This window comes from Microchirus variegatus (genome assembly GCF_963457635.1).
Source record: "Microchirus variegatus genome assembly, chromosome: 1".
In the NCBI taxonomy this organism is placed as follows: domain Eukaryota; kingdom Metazoa; phylum Chordata; class Actinopteri; order Pleuronectiformes; family Soleidae; genus Microchirus; species Microchirus variegatus.
This window is the reverse complement of record NC_139802.1, coordinates 31,427,917-31,448,909: the sequence shown is the minus strand read 5'-3', so window position 1 is coordinate 31,448,909 and position 20,993 is coordinate 31,427,917. Positions and strand designations below refer to the sequence as shown.

The following is a 20,993-nucleotide window of genomic DNA, read 5'->3' as shown; positions in this document are numbered from 1 at the left end:
AAGGTATGTAGATTTTTTCTGACTGCAACAAACTCCTCCTTCAAAAGGGTGAATAAAAATGACAGCTCAACTCTGCGCGTCTTCTCCTCCTCATCATAGGCCTCTGATATGATATAAAGGCAATAAGGAAGGACATTTCTGACAATTAAAAAACAGAACATTTTCCACACGTTATTTTTTTGGATCATTTTTTAACGCAGTAAATCGTTCCACACTGCTTCCTCTCATGTACCAAACACCGCAGCTGTTAGTGAAGTGTGTGTCAGTGTGTGGTCACACGGGGGTTCAACGACAATGCGGCCGTCCACCTTCAGAATCGCTCATGGGCAGCACGACACAAATCCCCATGTTCGATTGTCTTCTCTAGGATGAAATTACAGCTTTATCCTTAAGTGAAAGAGAATCATATTCCTTCCATCCAGTACTATAAGAATACTGTGAGTCAGTCTTCAGGTTGAAAAAAAAAAATGAAAGAAACAAAACAATTATGTCATTAAATGTATCTGGTTGCTTGCAAACCATTGTGGTTTTTTGTGTGTGTTTCTTGTGGGCATCAATCAGACCTGGCGTCACAACAGCGGCGATGTGAAGTGACAGCCTCTGAAAAACAGGCTCAGTTCTCTTTTTAAAATGTTTATTGATTTTAATCATGACAGAAGAGTTTCATATAAAGAAGGAACAAAATAGTGCAGAGAAAACCAATCAAACAAACTAAGAGAGTCAGCAAAAACAATTAGATAGACTAGAAAAGCACTGAGAGAGCGCAGACTGCCACCAAGGTGGCTAAGTCCTTCACAAAATATCAAATAAATAGCATCTACTGATCACGCCCAAAATTTGATCACTTGTTCTCGGTCCCATTGCGGACATTTTCTGGAAATTCCATCCAAATCTGTCCATGACTTTTTGAGTTATGTTGCTAACAGACAGACGGACAAACTCTGGTGAAAACATATACCTCCTGACGGAGGTCAATAAAATAAAATGTATGCAGAACACAGCTGAATATTTAATCGTAATCTGGAAAACACTTCCCAAGCGTCGTTTAAGTGCATTTAACATCAAATTTCAAATTTACAACTTAAAATGTTTGTATATAAAAACCATCCCCACATATTCCATATTCCAATTCAGCAAAATTGACGATGTCCAAACCAGAGACAAATTATTCACGTAAAATAATGTTTTTAGTATCTTCAGGTCACAAATGTTTCACCAGAGCAACAACAAAAATAAATAGAGGGATGTATGAAAACATAGCAGCTTGGCAACAGGACAAATATCAAGAATAAAAGGTTTTGGACCTGCACTAGAAACTATAAGCGTGTGTATATTTTTGACATGAACAGAATGGCTGCAACTGTTATTTTCTTGATTAATGTATGAGTTATAACTTAATCTCAGCGGTTATACGTTTGATTTTGACTTGAATAATACTTAATTTTCTCGTTATGTACAATTTCTGTGACAGACCATTGAGTTTTGGTTCATAATTGTTTGATTTTGTCACACGAAAGCGCCAACGTTCATGTGCGTAATGTTTTAGGAACTGTCCAGAGAATATACATCAGTTTGTTGAGCAGAAGAAGCTTAAAGCAAATTATATGTCAAAAAAGAGTACTAAAAGAATTGTCGATTAACAAACACTTCATGGAACGATGTGCGGTGGGTTTAAGTTAAGTATTGAGAGTTGTAAACTGTAAAACAGTGGCTCAGGTTGCACCAGAACAAAGCAGCCTCACTCACAGGATTGACTCCCACACAAGGACAGAAGAACACGAGGACACACACACACGCTGAATTTCATCCCTGCAAACTGGCTGAAAAACATGCCTTTTCTCTCTAAAGGTCACAGTGAGATTTGAATGACAGCTTTAAGTCCTGTGCTCATATTACAGTCTGCAGCGACGACGACGCTTCCTGGGGAAAGGCCGGGAGTACGTCGGGGAGGCAATTAATTGTAATGAATAATGGGACAAATCTGGCTGCCACATGACCACTAATGCTCTTTTTTGTCTCTCTGGAGGATTAAGATGGTGATGGCAGCCACGCTGAGGTGTCTGCCTGCACACTAATTGAAAAGTCTGAGGATGATTGGAGGGTGGGGGGGTCAGCTACTGTCTTTCCTCTTTGTCTTCTTCCTCTCCTTGTTTCAAACAGATAACCTGATCTTACGTTACTCTCATTTTCTCAGTTCAGCTCGGTGTCCTACAGAGGGAGACAAATGCAGACTTCAAACTTAGCTGCTTTTTAAAACCTTAAGGTTGCTTGACTGAGCTGAAATAGATGTTCTTCTTTGTTATGGGCCATGGACACTTAGGTGATTTGAAATGCAAAATTTGGATCACATTTCTACAGGTGCATCTAAATCTGAATGCTATGGCTGCTCAAATCAGATTTCAATGCATCTTTTTATTATTAATAATAACAATAATAATAACAATAATAATAATAATAATAATAATAATGCATTATATTTAAGGCGCCTTTCAAGACACTCAAGGTCGCCGTACAACAACAAAATAAAAATAAAATAATATAAAAAAATAACAAAAATAACAAAAGGTAAGAGCAAAGGGTAGAAAGTTAGAGAGTTAAATTATTTGCATAATTTAAAGGTGCCATGTGTAAGAATGTGGCCAAAAACGGTTACTACGCTCAAATTCAAAATACGGAGGTCTTTTAGGTTCCGTTTTGGGGTCCGCAAAAGATTTTTTATAATGTGAATATTTTGGCTGTACTGTTGTTGTTGGTGAGTTCAGTTTGTTATATGAACATTATTCCTGAGTCTCTGTGACATATTAGGAGGATTTTATGGCCAGTTTCTTTAGATTTATTACAAAATGCACCTATAAGCCTTTAACACCGAGCGTATCGTCTGCGACATGTTTGGGCAAGCGCTCTTTACATTACCGTAATTTCGCAACAGTTAACAGAATATAATGTATCATATAATTAATAAGCAAAAAAAGGCCAGGCGGACATTTTGAGGCTATGTGTTAAAGGGTTAATGGGTCCAGTGTTCAAAATAAACCACAGATGTTTTGTCCATTCCAGCTGCTGTAGAAATATAGCGACACAAGATGGCTGCCTCCATAAGGCAAGGCCCTTGTCTAAAGTACATATAAAAGATGATTAAAGCACTGATTATACACTCATAAAAAAACACATTATATTACATTTTCTATCAATAAACCATCCTAATGTTACACCCTGGTCCTTTAAACGGACTAGTCTCACTATACTTTGCATGTATTATATCCATAAAAGCACCTTCTTTAGCCAAGCAGTTTCCATAAACAACTCACAAAATAATCACATTTTGATGTCTTTAAATTAGAACTGTGGGTGAGAGCAGTGGAACCAGACCTGTCCCCTCATAACAACTCAGAAAACCCTCACTTCATAAGCGTGGTAAATAAGACGATAATTAACTGACGGCTTAAGAATTTAATCACGTCAACATCTTGCAAGGAAGTAAAAGTTCAAATACTGACATGGGAGAGGGAAGGGTACTGTTCAGGGAGGACTGCATATAAAATAAATCATTATCTGCTGTTATTTGTACCTCGATGCGAGTCAAAGTCATTAAACAAGAAGGTTAGTTTGAAATCCTCAAATACAATTGGCGGTGTAACATCTAAAGTATACACTCTGGTGTACACAGGAGTGAAGATGTGTTTAAAAAAATGTTTAGAACTGAGGTGGAAAACAGTGAATCACCTTGTGAACCATGACATATCTCTACTTTATACTGTAAAATAATGGCTCAGGCCCCTCTGGGTCCTTCTTGAACCTTCTCTCATCGAACAAAAAGCCATTCTGCAAAGGTTTCCTGACATTTACCTGGGTCATTCACAGCGTCTGCAGCTTTTCAGCGTGCAGACAGGAAGTTCTTTTTGCTGCATTTCAATGGACACCTGCCAATCAGCTCAAACAAAGACGGACCAAAGAATCGACGACAGGAGTCTTGTCAGTGTAAATGCAGTGGAATTTTCCTCTGAAATGTGGGAATTGACCATGTCTCCCAGAAATACTACAATAAAAAAGTCTCGGGCTGCAATGATGATCTGTTATTCAATGAATCACCAACTGTTTTGTCGCAGTAATTAAAACAAGTTCTCTGACTTTTCAGCTTCTTAAATGTCAACTTTTTCTGTCACAAAAATCATTCAAACTGAATAATTTGTGGACAAAATAAAGACATTTGAGATCATCATCGGTTTGAGGTTTGACAAACACCAATTAACATTTTCCAACAGTCTGACATTTTAGGAATCAAACGACCGATCGATGAATCAAGGAAATGATTGACAGATTTATCGATTTGAGTCGCAGCCCAAAAAATGTCTGCCTTTAAACATTTATTTCACAGTCGGACTGTCAAAACTATTTATTCAGCTAAAAAGGTCATGGATATTATACGGAAGAGTTTGAATGAGATTAGTCAGGAAGTCAGAATTATGAGATTAAAGTCAGGAAGTCAGAATTATGAGATTAAAGTCAGGAAGTCAGAATTCTGACCAAAAGAAAAAAAATCAGGATTCTGAGATTACAGTCAGGAAGTAAGGATTCTGACAAAAAAGTCAGAATTCTGTGATTAAAGTCAAGCAGTCAGGATTCTGAGATTAATGTTAGAAAGTCGGGATTCTGACAAAAATCAGGATTCTGAGATTAATGTTAGAAAGTCGGGAATTTGACAAAAATCAGGATTCTGAGATTAGTCAGGAAGTCGGGATTCTGACAAAAAAGTCAGGATTCTGAGATTAAAATCAGGAAATCATAATTCTGAGATTAAAGTCAGAATTATGAGATTAGTCAGGAAGTCAGAATTCTGACTAAAAAAGTCAGGATTCTGAGATTAATGTCAGGAAGTCAGAATTCTGACAACAAATTAAAAAAATCAGGATCCCGAGATTAAAGTCAGTAAGTCAGAATTCTGAGAAAATTAGAATTGGAATTAGAAAAGAGCCAGACTTCTAAGATTAAAGTCAGAATTTTGAGATTAAATAAAAAATGTCTTTAATCTCAGAATTCATGGTGTTTTCTTTTTTTCTTCTTCTTTAACATGTGGTCCTATAAACGTCAGTGGTCGTGCTTTTGATATTAAAATGTGTCCAATTATCAACAATAAACCTAAACTTATTTTACAATATCATATAACCACATAATGAAGATTTATTCTAAAATATAAAATGTCTCTTCGTCACTACTGCAGGTATTAAAGTTAAAAAAAATAAAAAATCTTCCATGCAAACAAACACGTTGTGCACCTGTGCACATCAGATTAATACCTCTGAGATCAAATTAGAACTTCTCACCCAACACTGAAGCAGGATGACTTCAGTTACAGTTGGAGCGTGTGTCGTCTCATTAGCAGAAATGAGCGACTTTCCTTGTTTTGACGCCTGTAAAGCGACACCTCTAAACCGCTGAGGCTCCGGGACACGGCGAGGTGTTAAACGAAATCAACACATAATATGATGCAACAGTGAGCAAAACACACAAACAAAAACACCCATAAAAACATATACTTGACTCAAAAAAGATAGCATCTACTTTAAGAGGTGTTGGTTTGTTTTTAGATTAAAAAAAATATGATACTCTATTATTTTCAACTGGAAGGTTGCAGGTTTGATTCCCGGCTCCGCTAGTCTGAATGCCGACGTGTCCTCGAGCAAGACACTTAACCCCATGTTGCTCCTGACTGTGGCTGTGCCGGCAGCCTGTGGATGGCTGTGAAAGATGAGTGACAGAAAATGCACTGCACATAGATGCAGGCCCGGATTAAGAGGGCCAGGGCCTCTGGGCACAAATTCTTGGAGGGGCCCCCTTACACACACACACAGACCTGTCAAAGGATCTCCTTCACTTCACTCTCTTCTCCTTTTCTCAAATGTTATTCTCTCTCCCTTTGTCTGTCTGACATTCAAAGTCCAAGTTCCCGACGAGCTGAGTTTCAACGGCCATCAGCTCAGTGCACTGAAGCGCTGTTGTGTTTGCTTCGTTTCAAGTTCATTTTTAACTCTCGCCATCTGCAGTGTCAGAAAAACACTTAGACATTTGGGGAAATATATAACAGACTGCAGCAGCTTTTGAGGAGACTTATCCTGTTTGCTCTGTACAAAGCATCTGAAATGGATGATTTCACCTGCCGTATACCCCCTTTGGTCCAACTCAGGCCGGGTCAGAGACCTGAAAGTTGCTGTGTTGTTATTGCAGGTAGCCACTGGCTGTGACTGTGGTGCGCTGCTAACAGTTTCCTCCCACTCTCTTTTCCTCTTAAGGCCCTGGTATACTATACAAAATGACACTATTTGCACAATCAATGCACAGATTTTGGAACCATGCGAAAAGAGTGTGGACCAAATTCCTGCCCCACTCACCAAGCAGAAAAGACATTGACCACATAAGAAGTAGTCGCCAAGGATAACGACCTGGCAACCCTAGAACTGGCGACACCCTGACTCCCCTTTCTCTTCTCCTTTGGTAGGAACGCATCCAGGGAAAAATCGTATTAAACGGAAATGTATTAAAACATTCCAAACTCCCTGTATGATAATTTCCCCCTTCTTTATTTTCCATTTTCTTATTTTAACTCTTCCTGGTTTTGCTTCATTTACTTCTTATTTCTTTGTCACATTACCTGTTTTAATTGGTTCCTACACACCTAGTAGGTAAATAAGCGATTGTGACAAAGGAAAGCAAGAAAGTGGTTGTTTTGTTGTTTGCTTCACCACATTACCTGTCTATGTTTGTTTTAATTTGCTTCTACACATCACATGTGTGAATGCAAGGGTTAACAGAAGGATTAAAATCCGTGTGCCGTTACTTGGGAAACAAACAAGAGATGAGGATGATTTGATGATGGAGAGGAGTTGCATCATCTCTTTTGGGCTCTTGGAAAAAGTCACAATGTGGCTGAAGAGGATAAATTCACCTTCTGTTTCAGGAGTTGAGTTACTTCCCCCCCTGCTCTGTCATGGACAACACTGTGGCCCCCCCGCTCTGCTTCCCTGGTGTTAACTTGTCGTGCAGGCGGCAGCTGCGGCCTCACTCTGAGATTTCCCTCCTCTACACTCTGCTGAGCCTCATCTCTCTGCTCACAGTCACCCTCAACCTGCTCGTCATCATCTCCATCTCTCACTTCCGGCAGCTCCACACCCCGACCAACGCCCTGCTCCTGTCCATGGCCGTGTCCGACCTGGTTGTGGGGCTGTTTGTGATGCCCGTCGAGGGCCTGCGCTACATGGAGACATGCTGGCTGCTGGGGAGACTCATGTGTGCGCTGATGTCTCTGCTGTCCTACAGTCTGCTCTCTGGCTCTTTGGGCAACATGGTGCTCATATCCATCGACCGCTACATGGCCATTTGTGACCCACTCCTCTATTCCTCTAAAATCACACTGAACAGAGTGAAGGTTTCGATCTGTTTATGTTGGACTTGTTCTGTCCTCTACAACGGTCTGATCCTGAAAGACCACATCACGTGGCCCAACAGGTTCAGCTCGTGCCATGGGGAGTGTGTGGTGGTCATCAGCCACCTCTCAGGCATATTTGACCTCCTCATTTCGTTTGTCGGGCCCTGCACTATCATGGTTGTTCTGTATGTGCGGGTGTTTGTGGTTGCCATTTCGCAGGTGAGAGTCATGCAGAGAGTCGCCGCCGCGGCCTCTGCTGCTCCTGCTGTGAAAAGAACAGAGAGGAAGGCGGCGATGACTCTGGGTGTTGTGATATCCGCGTTTCTAATGTGTTTCTGTCCGTATTACTACCCTGCCCTCGCAGGTGAGAGCACCTCCACCAGCTTGTCTTACTTCGCTGCGCTGACTTGGGTCATGTTGCTCAACTCCTGCATGAACCCTCTCATTTACGCCCTCTTCTACCCTTGGTTCAGGAAAGCTGTCAAACTCATTGTCACCCTCCGAATACTGCACGCTCACTCCCGCAACACCAAGATACTGTAAACACGGCTCGAGTCAGCAGCGCAGACACTTTTCTCCCTCATCGCACCTCATCTATGAAGTGTAAACTCACAAAAAACACCGTATCCATGGCAACTGCATCCAATCACATGCAAACGCAAGAAGCTTAATATATAATCCTTTAGATTAATTCATCTTTTGTTACAGATCATAAAGTAAACAGGTTTCCTTCACTCTTCAACGCTAAATGCATAAATGCTCTATTTTTTATTGACTTTATGTACGAGTTAGAGATATTTTTGGCCACATCAATTTTCTCTTTTGTTTTTTACAGCCTTTTACTTCAGATTTATTGAATAAATCACTGACCAAAGATGAAGTTTAAATTCATGTCTCTCAAAGAAATGACTGGTTTACCTATTCCATAAATAATATATATGATGCACACATTTGTTCTTTGAGATTCGTATATCTTAGTTTATAGATTTAAAATTAATTAATTATTATTTTATTTTAGTCGGTCCATGATGTTTTTTAGTAGCTTTGTTTAAACATGTACAAACCATATACATCACTGTTTTGCATGTGAGAGTGGAAGACAATTAAAATTGTCATAAAACTGAAAAACCTGACTGTGAGCAAGGAATTGAAACTCTGAACCTGTGATCCTGCGATTACTGATGTACACACTGTTTTAGAATCACTGGTTTCTGATTTATAAAGCATATAAATCAGTTTTAGCTGATCGGTTTGTTTGTATTTGATTTTTGAAAGAAGTCCATGCATGTCCCCCCTTATGCAGACACTGACTCTTACATTATTACAAAAAATCTGGAAATGACTGATTTGTTTAGGATTGCTTGTCACTGTTGTACATTTCCAGGAGCAAAATAAAAATTCTGTAAAAGACTCGTTTGACCTCTTTATCCTTTAATTGTGAATATCATGTCCAGTTGTCTTCTTGTCTCCTACATTAAACAACACTCGTCATGTTGGTTAAAAGAATCAAAGCATCTCAGAATTACTTTCCTGTTATTATCAGTGAAGCATATTTTCTGATCATTTTAGGCCCACAGTGAAAAACACATACAGGCTGCAGCCACATGATGGTGCTGTTGGACTGGTATCAGCTGAGATAATGACAGGATGATGCCACTGAACACAACAACAAAAAATGTTGCTATATTTCAGTTGTTTATCTTTTTGGGGTAATACGTTCTCTGAAAAACATGACAGTTTGTCATTTTTAGGACACTTGATGAAGCTCTATGGGCAGAAAAATACAATTAAATCCATTTTATATGAAATATACAACATAAACAGGACAAAAAGTCATGATCCATTTCCCCCAGAAAATAAAACCTGACAGTCAGTGGTCATAGTGTGATGAACAAGCAAATCTAACAAAACTCTGCACCAAGTATGACCCCCAAATTAGAAGAGACTTTCATTCCCAACAGCTACACAGAACCCAAACGGAAGACTTGGACTCCGACCTGCTTATAAAGACTCTGCTGCAGCCACAGGCTGATTGTACTCAGCTGTGGGAGAAATCACACATGTGCAGCCAGTGAAGCCTGATGAGCAAAGAAACCTGTGACCTGGATAAGACGAATAAACTACAACGCAAGCAGCTTCATAGATAATAAATAATGAAAAAATACCTGAGCTCATGAAGTTGTCTTTTTAGAGGTTTGTGACACTGTATTGTAAATACTGTAATATACAGAATATACTATCAAATAAAAGAAAATACTGTAATGTCTGTATTCCAACTGTAACATACACAAAACTCAGTTGTAACCTTGAATTTTATGTTGAATTTTTATTGGCTTTTTAATGTTAATGTTTCTTAAACATTAACACTATTGCCTATAAATATGGTCAAATTCTGCTCTGACACAAATAATCATGCAATAATCATAGCTGCTGATGTGTTTTTAATCTACAGTTGACCACACGCCTCAATATGAGTGACTGCAACAATCTGTTAAACCAGGTAAAGACATTTCATGGTATGATGACATCCTGTCTCATGTCGATATAATATAATATAATATAATAATAATAAATTACCCAGCCCCAGAAACTAAAACAAACTCCCACTTCAATATAAAAGTAGGTATAATGTCTAGAACATCTATCTATAAATTCCAGGAATGTCTGTGTGTTTATTCGCATATCTCTCGAACCAATGTTCCGATCGATTTCAAACTTGATAGTTGTCTTGCTACGGGCACGAGTAAGGGCAGTGCAAAGTTTGACGTTGTCTGGGTAAGTAATGCAAAAGATATCGTTAAATATATCGGTAAAACAAAGACATATTGGCTATCGCGGCTCTACTGTAGCCACTCCCCCTCTCACTCACAGAGCACTGTGGGTGACCTGACCTGCAAGATGAAGAAGAATAAAGACTCCCTGAATGTGGTGCACGTGCATTACAATGAGTCAGCAGATTTTGCAACAACACGCCAACAAACACCAGTACACAGTGCCTATTCAACTATGTAAAACATGATATGCAATAAACTGATACTTCGAACAGCCCAGCCTACTTTGGATAGTCTTTAGACTTTGAATAAACAAACGACAATTCTGACTGCAAGGTCCCAAATTTAAACGAGCGATAATGGTCCCAAATTTAAGGACGTTTCAGAATCCCGCACATGCAAAGCACAACCAGCTTCAGACAACAAGTGGCAATCTTGCCATCACAGATTAGCCTACAGACAAAAACAGATTTTACACGGGCACTGCACTAGTAATAATATAAAAAATACATTACCAAGCCCCAGTTGGCATATTATATATATTAAGACAAACTCCCACTTTAATATTAGGTATAATGTGTAGAACATCAACTGAAATGGCCACAAACCTCTCTTAAGCAAAGTGCAAAAATGATCTGGGACTTTTTTCACAAAAAAATCAAAACTTGGGCGCAAAGGTTTACATGACATTACACACATACAGTAGGTAGTAAACATTTTTGTAAAGCATCACCCCTGTGAACTGGACGGAAATGGACACCATGCGAAGCGGTGCAGCATGTCACGTCAGCCCTGAAGCACAATGGCATTGTGGGGCGTTTCCAGCTGGGAAGAGGAGGCTTTGACCTTGCGGCAAGGAAACCAACTAGGCCTCAACTTCAGAGAGGAGGAAAATGGTGGTGGAGGAGGTTTGCCATCAGGAGGAGGCTGAAAGAAACACAAAGGCTGTCTCTCTCTTGACAAACAGGATGAGGTGAGAAGGCCTGGAGAGGAAAAAACTCTGCTGGAGGCAGCTCTGGGAAATGGAGGAAAGCAACATCAGCTTCATCATCAGAGCTACCTATGATGTGCTCCCATCTCCAAAAAAACCTCCACGTATGGTATGGCGAGGACCCAACCTGTGCCCTCTGCCCTACATCTTGACCTGTTGTAAGACCAGCCTCAGACAAGGCCGCTACACCTGGAAGCACAACCAGTTCCTCAATAGTCTGGCAGCAGCTCTTGAGAACAAGATGAATACCACTATGTCCTTGCTCCTGAGAGCAACCAATTCCATCACAGCACCAACATTCATCCGAGAGGGACAGAGAAAGCCCAACCATCCCCTTACCAAACAAGAAACTGGACAGCTAGCCATGGCCCGGGATTGGAAGATGGTCGCTATCAGCCTGCAACTAATCTTTCCACCTGAGATTGCAGGCACCACCCTTAGGCCAGACATGGTCCTCTGGTCCCCTTCACTGAAGTCTGTCAACATCATAGAGCTCACAGTTCCCTGGGGGAATTCAACCAAAGAGGCCTGTGAGTGCAAGAAACTGCGCTACAAAGAACTGGCAGCAGATGCGCAACAACGAGGATGGAAGTCTTGAAGTGGGATGCAGAGGTTTTGTGGCATCTTCCACCATCAGGCTGCTAAAAGATCTTGGTATCCATGGACAGGCAGACAATTAGATCTCTGAAGTGTCCAAAAGAAGCAGCCAGTGGATATGGGTCAAGCGGAAGGATCCCCCCATCACCCCACAATACATTTAATAATGTGACAAATATAACCTAATTTCGTAACCCTTTATAACCCCCGTTTCAGGAAGCCGGAGAATCAGCATCTTTGTCGCCAGAGAGGAGAGAGTGGGAAGAACACCTGTACATAGTTTGCATTTTTTTGGCCTGTTTTTGCACATTGAGAGACAAAGGAACAGTGAGAGACTCAAAAAATATTACAATTTACAACTGCAGTGTGTTTCTAAACAAACCTTTTTGGTTTTATTCATTTTAAATTGTAAAAACAGTATTCTAACATGCAGATATTGGAAGGTATTCTGGAAAAATGGGCAAAAACACTTAGTTTCAGAGCATTCTCTGGTCCTTTTATTGTTAAATTAAGCAAAAAAGTGACATTTTGAAGATTATCATATCTTACCTTTAGGCAGGTGAAATAATTATCTTGTTATTTATTTTCTGTGAATTAAATCCTTTGTTGTCCTTTCCGTCTAAAGAAATGTAATTGATTTATGTTGATTTCTTTGATATATTGTACTTGTGGTGTACTGTGTATTCAATGCCAAGTGTTTTGTGAGTGATCCTCAGCTGTGGGAGAACACAGGTGCATCCAATCACTGCTGATTAACAGAGAAACCTGTGACCTAGATTCTGACTCTCTGTCGGTAACACACTGTCTTAATAATGAAGCAGTGCGAGACATTTCAAATATCTTAGAAAGACAGTACTTTTAATGTATCATGAACATATTGTGTTGCCACATTCACATTAAAACAGTAACAAACTATTTTGACAACAACATTTGAATGTTAAAAACGTACGATAAACTCAGACTAAATCTTCCATCTGTACATTTCACACTTTGCACATGAAGTGCTGACAACATCTCAAACACAAGAACCGGCCTGAAGATGCTGAATCTGCATCACACGATGTTCTGTTTACTTCCCCGACCCTGAAAATACACAAAGACCCTGTTCATATTTGGTTATAAAAACCTTTTTTGACTAATGTATTTAATATTTAGAGCATACAAAATGCAGATTAAAGAGACTGACAATAATTGATGTTTGATAAATGTTCATTTAAGTCACTTTTGCATATTATTTGTTATTATAAAGTGAATAATTTCATATTTTATCTCTTTATATTGTAGGTGAATGGTGATGTAATACCATTTTCAGATTACCTCTAACACAGATCAAAAGTGTCCTCAACACTTCTTGATTGCACATTACCTGCTGCAGGGTGTGCAGATCCTCCAGCGCCTGCTGGGCCGCCAGTTTCAGGCTCGGCTTCTCGCTTGTGCTGAGCTCCCTGACGCGAGCCTGGAGCTCTGGGTTGAGCAGGGTGGAGCCGAGCAGGAGCAGCACCTCCTCCTCCAACAACACAGACTGCAGGAGACGCAGAGAGTGGAGACAAACCTCCCAGTGTCCATCTGTCACATCAGAGTGGACACTTCATTTTCAGATTGAAAGCACACATCTTCCAGTTATTTTTGGCCAGAATCATCATGACATTTATGTTACGCGTGACTACTTTGCACTGAAGTGTGGTGGACTGGTCGCTCTAAATTAGACGAGTGCATCTCTCACCGTTCAGCAGGGTCCAGATGAGAGGCATGAGTCCTGGGTTCTGACTAATGTGCTTCAGCCCGTTCACATTGATGCTGACGTTGTACAGTGCCATCAGCATCAGCCTGCAGCACAACAACAGTAGAGACAGTGTCGTGAAAACACAAGCAATGGCCCACATCTCGGTTTTAACTAACTTTATTCACTTCATGTTTGCCCCCTTTTTAGTCCGCTTATAATCTTATACACGTACACTTTCAGTTTGGGGAAGACACCAGGCTTTATCTGCATCAGAAGCTTCATCAGATTATCCAGGAGGTTTTGAGCCGAGGTGGACAGGAAGTTCCGTCCACATGATACAGCAGCTATATCTGATTCATAGGAAATAAACACAGAGCAGGTGAGTTCATTATTTAAATGAAATAATGTTGTTTATTTGCCTGTCTACAATAGTAAAACTTTATATCTTTGCTTTGTAGGCAAAGACATTTGAAGACGTTGCCATTTTGAGGTTTAGGAAACACGGATCAACATTTTATGGACTAAAATACTTGAATGATTGATTGAGAAAATAATCAGCAGATACATCTACAATGAAAACAATTGCAACACAGAGGCTGTGAACTCACTAGTTATGATTCCAGCCACAGCCAACACAAACTGGTGCTCGTTGGAGTTGTGGTCCTCAGTTTGAGTCTTCTCCATGTCTAAAGAGCGTACAAAGCTCTCCAGAGTCTGAGTAGCTATGAACAGAAACGACTGCAGGTTTGCCTGCACCGTCGACACACACACAGGAAATGGGGAAACAAATCTGTTTAGAGAGTTGCATTTTACTTCTATACACAGACAGGTGCAGACGACTCACATCAGCCAGCCAGCATTCAACTGTGTCCTCGCTGGTCGAGCATTTCCACAGCAGACCACAGGTGGCAGATCCCAGAGCAGAGCAGAAGTCTGCCTGCTGCTGCAGCTCTGCACCGCTCTGCCACAGCCGTTCACGCAGCAGCAGCTTCTCCTGTACACACACAAAACATTTTTTTTAAATGCTATTGTGATATTCATAAGCGGAAAAGCAATACACACAGTACATCTTACTTATATCGCCTCCCCTCTCTCACCTCTCTCTCTTTCTGACATTCAGTCTGCACTGCATCCAGTCGAGACTGAAGGTGCAGACACTCCTGATGCAGCTGCTCCTGCTCCTGCACAAGGTGCTCTCTCACTACCCACACACACACACCAGTGCCACAAATAACCACACTTAAGAAACAGTGAACATGACTTGGCAGAAGCATATTATGAGTTCTGCTGGTTTTGTCGCACAAACCTGGCAACCCTGCATCCACGCACCTGTGTGAGCTGTTTGGGCTTTATGCAGCGTTTCAATGAGGTCACTGTTCAGGACTCTGGGCAGGAACTCCCTCAGTTGCATGACTTCTGTGGTCAGCCTCTCTAAATCTCTCTTCCTCACTCTGACAAAGTCATCCTCAGAGAAATCAGGAGAAAACTCAAGTCAAGCTCAAAGGAGATCATGTTGTCTCCAGTGCATGACCCATGTCCACCTACAAACTAAAATTATAATAATAGATAATAATAATAAAACAGTTACAGACATCAGGTGACACATTGCATTTGAATTGTTAGTTCAACAATTAATCAATTGGTAATTGAATGTCGGTTTATGGTTCTGACATTTTATGGACAAAACAACAGATCAGTTGATCAAAAAGCAATGATTTCTTCCCGTATGTGACCTGTGACAATGCCTACCTTTGCTCCATGACTCTGAAACAGAGGATTCCCACCTACTGGTGCAGACAGTTTCTTGTTGGTGTGTTGTTTTATCATCTTTCTCTTCTTTTTCTGCACGTCCTATTTTCCTGTGTGGGTTGTGAAGATGATCGGCCATACTAATGCCAATATTTCTCAGTATGCTAATGCTAAATATGTTAATGTATGTATGTTGGATTTATTGTTTTCAATATACACTTTTATTTTACTTTTTGCACATTGATATTTGCTAATTTGCAAATATTGAAGCAATATATCAAACAAATGTTAAGGTATTTCAGCTATGCTATGCCACTAACAAAGCTAAACTTCAATTAAGCTATTTTCCTTAAGCATTAAGAACTGTATTTCAGACAGTAAATAAAATAGTTATTGCTAAACTAACATCATTACAAACTAATTTACAGTGTCTATGAGGGAGCCTCGGGATTTTCGGTACATTTAAAGATATTTTAAGGTCAATCATGGCTCGTACTTACTTGTATGTTTAGGGTATACTGTACATCCGGCCTCTAGGGGCCGCAATAACGGATGTATCTTCCTATCGCTTTTCACCAATAGTATATTTTTAGCCCAAACTGTGCCGAATCTGCCGATAATCTGAGATACAGTACGCCGCAATAACGTTGGCAAACTTTCTCCATCGCGGTCTCCTTTATAAATAGTTTAAATTGAATATAAACTACAAATGAACATCCAAAAATGACCAGGGGAGGGCAGCAATGCGCCTTTGCAGCGTGTAGACTGCCACAGATTGCGAAAGAAGAACTAGTCCACCACTCCTGGTTGCCCAGCACCTCCAGTCCGGGTTTTGAGATGTTCCAGCCGCTCGGATAAGCTGATCGCCTCTTCCTTTGTGTTTGAACGTTTGTTTTTTTGAAATCTGTCATTTATGGGACCGGGGGCGGCGGAGAGAAACGTTTCTGTCTGTTACAGCTCACTCATGTCTGCGAGACAAGGACTAGACTTGTCCGGTGATGAGGTGTTTGTGAGCCGGTTCCCCATCCATCGCGCCTGCCGGGATGGAGATGTCGGGGCTTTGGTGTCGCTGTCAGGACAGCTCATGACCAGGGCTCCTCTCACTACCGAGGACTCCTGCCACGGCTGGACTCCCTTACACTGGGCTGCTCATTATGGACAGGTACTTGTTAATATTTAAAACGAATTCAAACTCTGACAGTCACGATTTCAGTTTTATAAAATGTATTCTCGAAGGCTGCAAAACTTAGCTTCTCAAACTGTAGCCGGCCTGTCACGGCGTAAGGCTTTTCCTCTCATTCCTCTCAACTAAATATTTTGGCGAATAGAGTGGCGACTAATATGCATGTTTAATGTAAATAATGTTAGTTGGGGAAGTTAGCTATACAATTGAATTCCTTATGTCCAGTTGTTACCGTATAATAAAGTTGTCTAGAGTGAAAATAAAAAAAATCAACTAAACGGGTTGGAGTATTTTGATTGGTTCAGATGTAGCCAATAGGGATGCAGGCGCCAAATCATAAACAGGAAGTGGATATACAATTTGTATTATTAGGAGGCAAATGTAAAGGGTTAGAGCTTTTAAGTTCATGAGTCCATGTCTGATTAACTAATACCAGTATATATATACATATATATAAGGATATAATCATCTTTTTATATAGATGAGATGGAGTTTTACACCATGTTCACTCCATCTGTTATTACGTTTTGTCTGTCTTTTGTTTGCCAACAACATTGCTCTGATTGAGATATATATATATATATATATATATATATATATATATATATATATATAAATAAATCACTGCTCATTGAATATTGAAGAGGTACAAGAAGGTACATGTTGACATTTTTTAAAAAAGCATTTGCATTTTACTGTTTTGCCTTAACCTTCAAACAATATGCCAATTGTTCACCTGCCACAAGTATAAAACCTTTGTACAATGTCAAGAATTACACACATTTATAAAAAGGCTGATAACAGGATACCTAGTCACAGTATATTGTCCTGCTTTGCATTCTGTATTACTTCCAATGCAGATGGAGTGTGTGATGCACCTGGTGCAGATGGGTTGCGAGGTCAATGTGGCGACCAGTCACCTCAACCAGACGCCAATGCACACTGCAGCGTTTGGAGGACATCCTCACTGTGTGGTGTGGCTGACTCAAGCTGGGGCTGACGTCAACAGGCAGGTCAGTTATCCAGAACTGCCCAGCAGCAGTGGTATACCATCTGGCTGCACAGTTACAATGCTCCTGTGTGGTGGATGATGCTTCAGGTGTTCACTAGTACTGATTTAAATTGGAACATTCTGAGAGATTATCATTGTGTCTTCAGGACGTTGTCGGTGAGGCTCCCATCCACAAGGCGGCTCGCTCAGGTAGCCTGGAGTGTATTCAAGTTCTGTTGATAGCAGGAGCTAAACCACAGTAAGCATCCTGTTGTTTAACCCCAGTGCAGTAGCTGTTTAACTGAGCATCTATGAAGATTCAGGGATTACATTGTACACTTTGCGAAAACTCCTTTAAGCAACTATGTATTCCAGATATTCTATATGTTTTATTGGCTTTTGTTCTCCAAACAGCTGATTGACAGATTTGTCTAAGTGAAACATTTAATAAATAATAGTTCACACTGATAATGATGTTATTTAGGTCTGTTGTTGTTGTTTTTCTTCAGTATCTATCTGCACGGGTTAGTTAGTGTGAATGTTGAAATTTTGCAAAGGCAGAAAAGCTCATGGATGACATGATTATTTCACACATTGTTTCAGAAGATTTTTCTGCAAGTTACTTGCTGTGGAAAACGGTATTTCTAATTAGAATCTAAATATTGCCACCAACAAAAACCAGAAGCACATAAAGTTTAAGTTCACCGATGACCTGTCCTGAATTATTTAGATAATTAAATGTGAAAATGTGCTTGAAACACGGAAATCCCCACACCTTTGTTTCTTTGCATTACAAGTTGTAGACTCCCCCTTGTGGCACTTTAATATAAACCACTTGGATGGAATTCCAATGCTGCTAGATTATTATGCCTCAATATTCAGAATTTTAACTTGATACATTTTGGTGGTGGATTTGGAGATGAATTTCATATCAGTGAAAAAACATCATGAGTTTTTCAGCCTCTCACGTATAGCACCATGAATTAAGAGTGTACAATAATTTAACCTGACACTGTGTTATTGGTCCTAACTTGTGTTAACTTCTTAATATTTGTGGATCATGTGCTTATATTGTGTAAAGTTAAACCAAACTGTGCTGGCAAAGACCAACACCCTGCACGTTCTGATGTTTTACAGCTATTCAATTTGAACATGATTGTCTCAAGTAATGGCAGAAAGAGGAAGCAGTCCGTATAGGCACTGCAGAGTGTGGCACGCATGCATCAGCCAGCGTCTTACAGTTGTGGCAATGTGTGTTCACAATCGCTTCCCTACAGTTTCTGCAGCTGGCACGCTGGCGAGGTACTTCCTGTCGTGAATGGTTTCAATGCTAAGAAAAACACAGATGATAATTATTGTAGATAATGTGCAGACATGCATGCCTAGCTTACAACTAACTGTTCACAGACACAGTGCTAACAAACTGAACTAACTGGACATGCCTCAGGAGTTAGCCAAGGGTTGACAGGGATGATTAATTGTCAGGAGATCATGCATACATTTAAATGCTTCCATTTATATATTTTTCAACTCTAATTAGTTTTGATTGTATTAACATGGTTGGTATTAAAGGGGTGGTTATATTATTTGAGGTGTGGTTGTGTTAGGTACTGACACACACTGTGCAGCATGAGCCCTCTGCACTGAGAACCAGCCTAAGACATGGAGGCTCACTTTCATTTAAAACATGAAAACAAAACGCTCAACTAACAAAATATACACCAACTGTAAAAGCCTTATGTGACTGGAAACCTAACTTTGTTAACCACTTAAGTCTCCTGCACCATAATCTATTGAGATTAGCTCACAGGAACACGGGAGCTGCTGGTCTACTGGTGCTTTTTTTGGTGACTTTTTGTCACAAATCTGAATGAAGGATTCAATAGCCAAAGTCACAAAAAGCAACACAGACTCCACAAAGACAGAGATAAAATAGCAAATATCATTCTCAAGATATTTTAGATACAAGCAGGCATAGATTTTAAAATTGTGCCTAAAAATGTCTTGTGTCCCTGCTGGCAAGTGTCTGCCTGTCCTATGCTTGTTCTAGGAGTAAGGCACACGGCTCAGGCCGCACTAAATATGTGTCAGAACCTGAGATTCATTATAGTAACATCATAGGATACAGACAGCTTAGAGTTGAGACCTGTTACGCCCCAACAGGAAGTGGTTTGTCTCACTCTTTCTTCTTCTCCCTCCTCAGTTTAAGGAACAACAGGGGGCAGACAGCAGCAGACCTGGCGCACACACACGGCTTCCTCGACTGTTTTAGCTTCATCTCCAATGCACACAAGCACCTGCTGCAGCTCGGCGATCTCCATATAAATGATGTGCAGAATGGAAACGCACCCTGCGGTCAGGGCCGGCTCAGCAGAAAGAGACTGACGACCACCCTGGACTGTGAACATGTGAAGAAAGCAAGGAGAGCAGAGAGTAAGAAGTCAGCGAGGGTAATTTTGTTTTGGGGTGTCAATCAGCTGCATGATGTTGTTTGTGTCTTCTGCTGCAGACATGTTGCTGCAGATGAACGGCAGCAGTGGAGGCGAGGAGGTGGAGAGCATGAACACAGAGTCTGCACACAAACTCCACTCAGGTGGGAGTGAAGTTTCTGTGAGATTCTTGACATTATGCTGATGAAACTAAGATTGCAAGCTTACCATGTTGTTTGCTTTTAACTCCTGATCAGGTGAGGACACCATCCACGATGACCATCATCACACACTGTCTGGTGCTGCCCAGGATGACCCTGAGCTGCCCAGAAGCTTCCCCTCAACACCATCCCCTCCAGATAATAACTTGGCAGCAGCAATGCCGACTCAGAGCTCCTCGCCCGACATGTGCGGCTCTCTGCACCTGAGCAGGAGCCCCAGCAGCTGTGTGTCCCAGCGGCCAGGCTGGAGGGGGCTGATGGGAGAAGACTCCAGTGATTTCCAGTATTACGGACACTACCACGGTTTTGGAGACACAGCAGAGGATCTGAGCGACAGCGTCAGAATCCAGGTGGAGCACAGATACAAGCAGGCTGTGGCCAGCACTGTCCATCTCTACCACAGCTCATAAACACAGATGGTGTGCGAGCCTTTACAGCTGCAGGAGACAGGGAAGGGGGCTACACAATTTTGATTTGCTTTTTGAATCCTAAAAGGGAATAATTTGCTTTATCAACCACTCAATCCCTCGAGAAATTTGCCATTTTTGGTTTGTGGGGACAGTGGAGTCTACGGCTGCCTCATGTGGTAACTTTATGTCACTGAGGTAAATGTGAACAAAGCATTTCAAACACCAAAATCAAAAAAGGATATCAACTATGTCATGGTGGCAGCAGAGGATCAATAACTCCTGGGTGCTGTGATATAAAATTGATGATTTTCTCTTTGGGTTATGGTGTGAGGGGTGAACGGTTTACAAAGTCACACAAACTTCAGTTTCGTGACGGAAAAGGCTGTATAACAGTCAGATAAATCAGCAAACATATTCTTAGATAGTGTAAAGTTACACTGGCTAAGGTCAGCCTAAATGACTTAAATATGTTGTTTCTTTCTGTCTCTTCCTGCATTGTTAATTTAGT

At 40.7% G+C, this 20,993-nt stretch overlaps 3 protein-coding genes across 3 annotated transcripts; 2 read left to right on the top strand and 1 right to left on the bottom strand.

Annotated features, from left to right (window-relative positions):
- Nucleotides 1-6,982: 6,982 nt before the first annotated feature.
- LOC310937570 (trace amine-associated receptor 13c-like) lies at nt 6,983-7,963 on the top strand (the record flags this gene model as incomplete). The annotated part of the gene is made up of 1 exon (XM_083901856.1): nt 6,983-7,963. One exon carries the CDS (start codon nt 6,983-6,985, stop codon nt 7,961-7,963), a length of 981 nt encoding a protein of 326 aa, XP_083757982.1.
- Nucleotides 7,964-12,832: 4,869 nt separating this feature from the next.
- Nucleotides 12,833-15,329, bottom strand: hsf2bp (heat shock transcription factor 2 binding protein; the record flags this gene model as incomplete). The annotated part of the gene is made up of 9 exons (XM_083899980.1): nt 12,833-12,862; nt 13,146-13,345; nt 13,503-13,606; nt 13,735-13,852; nt 14,111-14,252; nt 14,347-14,496; nt 14,600-14,703; nt 14,832-14,967; nt 15,252-15,329. 9 exons carry the CDS (start codon nt 15,327-15,329, stop codon nt 12,833-12,835), a joined length of 1,062 nt encoding a protein of 353 aa, XP_083756106.1.
- An 835-nt stretch (nt 15,330-16,164) lies between these two features.
- LOC310935872 (ankyrin repeat domain-containing protein 10-like) lies at nt 16,165-20,485 on the top strand (the record flags this gene model as incomplete). Its single annotated transcript, XM_083899862.1, has 6 exons — nt 16,165-16,413; nt 17,295-17,447; nt 17,593-17,684; nt 19,629-19,858; nt 19,935-20,018; nt 20,112-20,485. 6 exons carry the CDS (start codon nt 16,165-16,167, stop codon nt 20,483-20,485), a joined length of 1,182 nt encoding a protein of 393 aa, XP_083755988.1.
- Nucleotides 20,486-20,993: the final 508 nt, after the last annotated feature.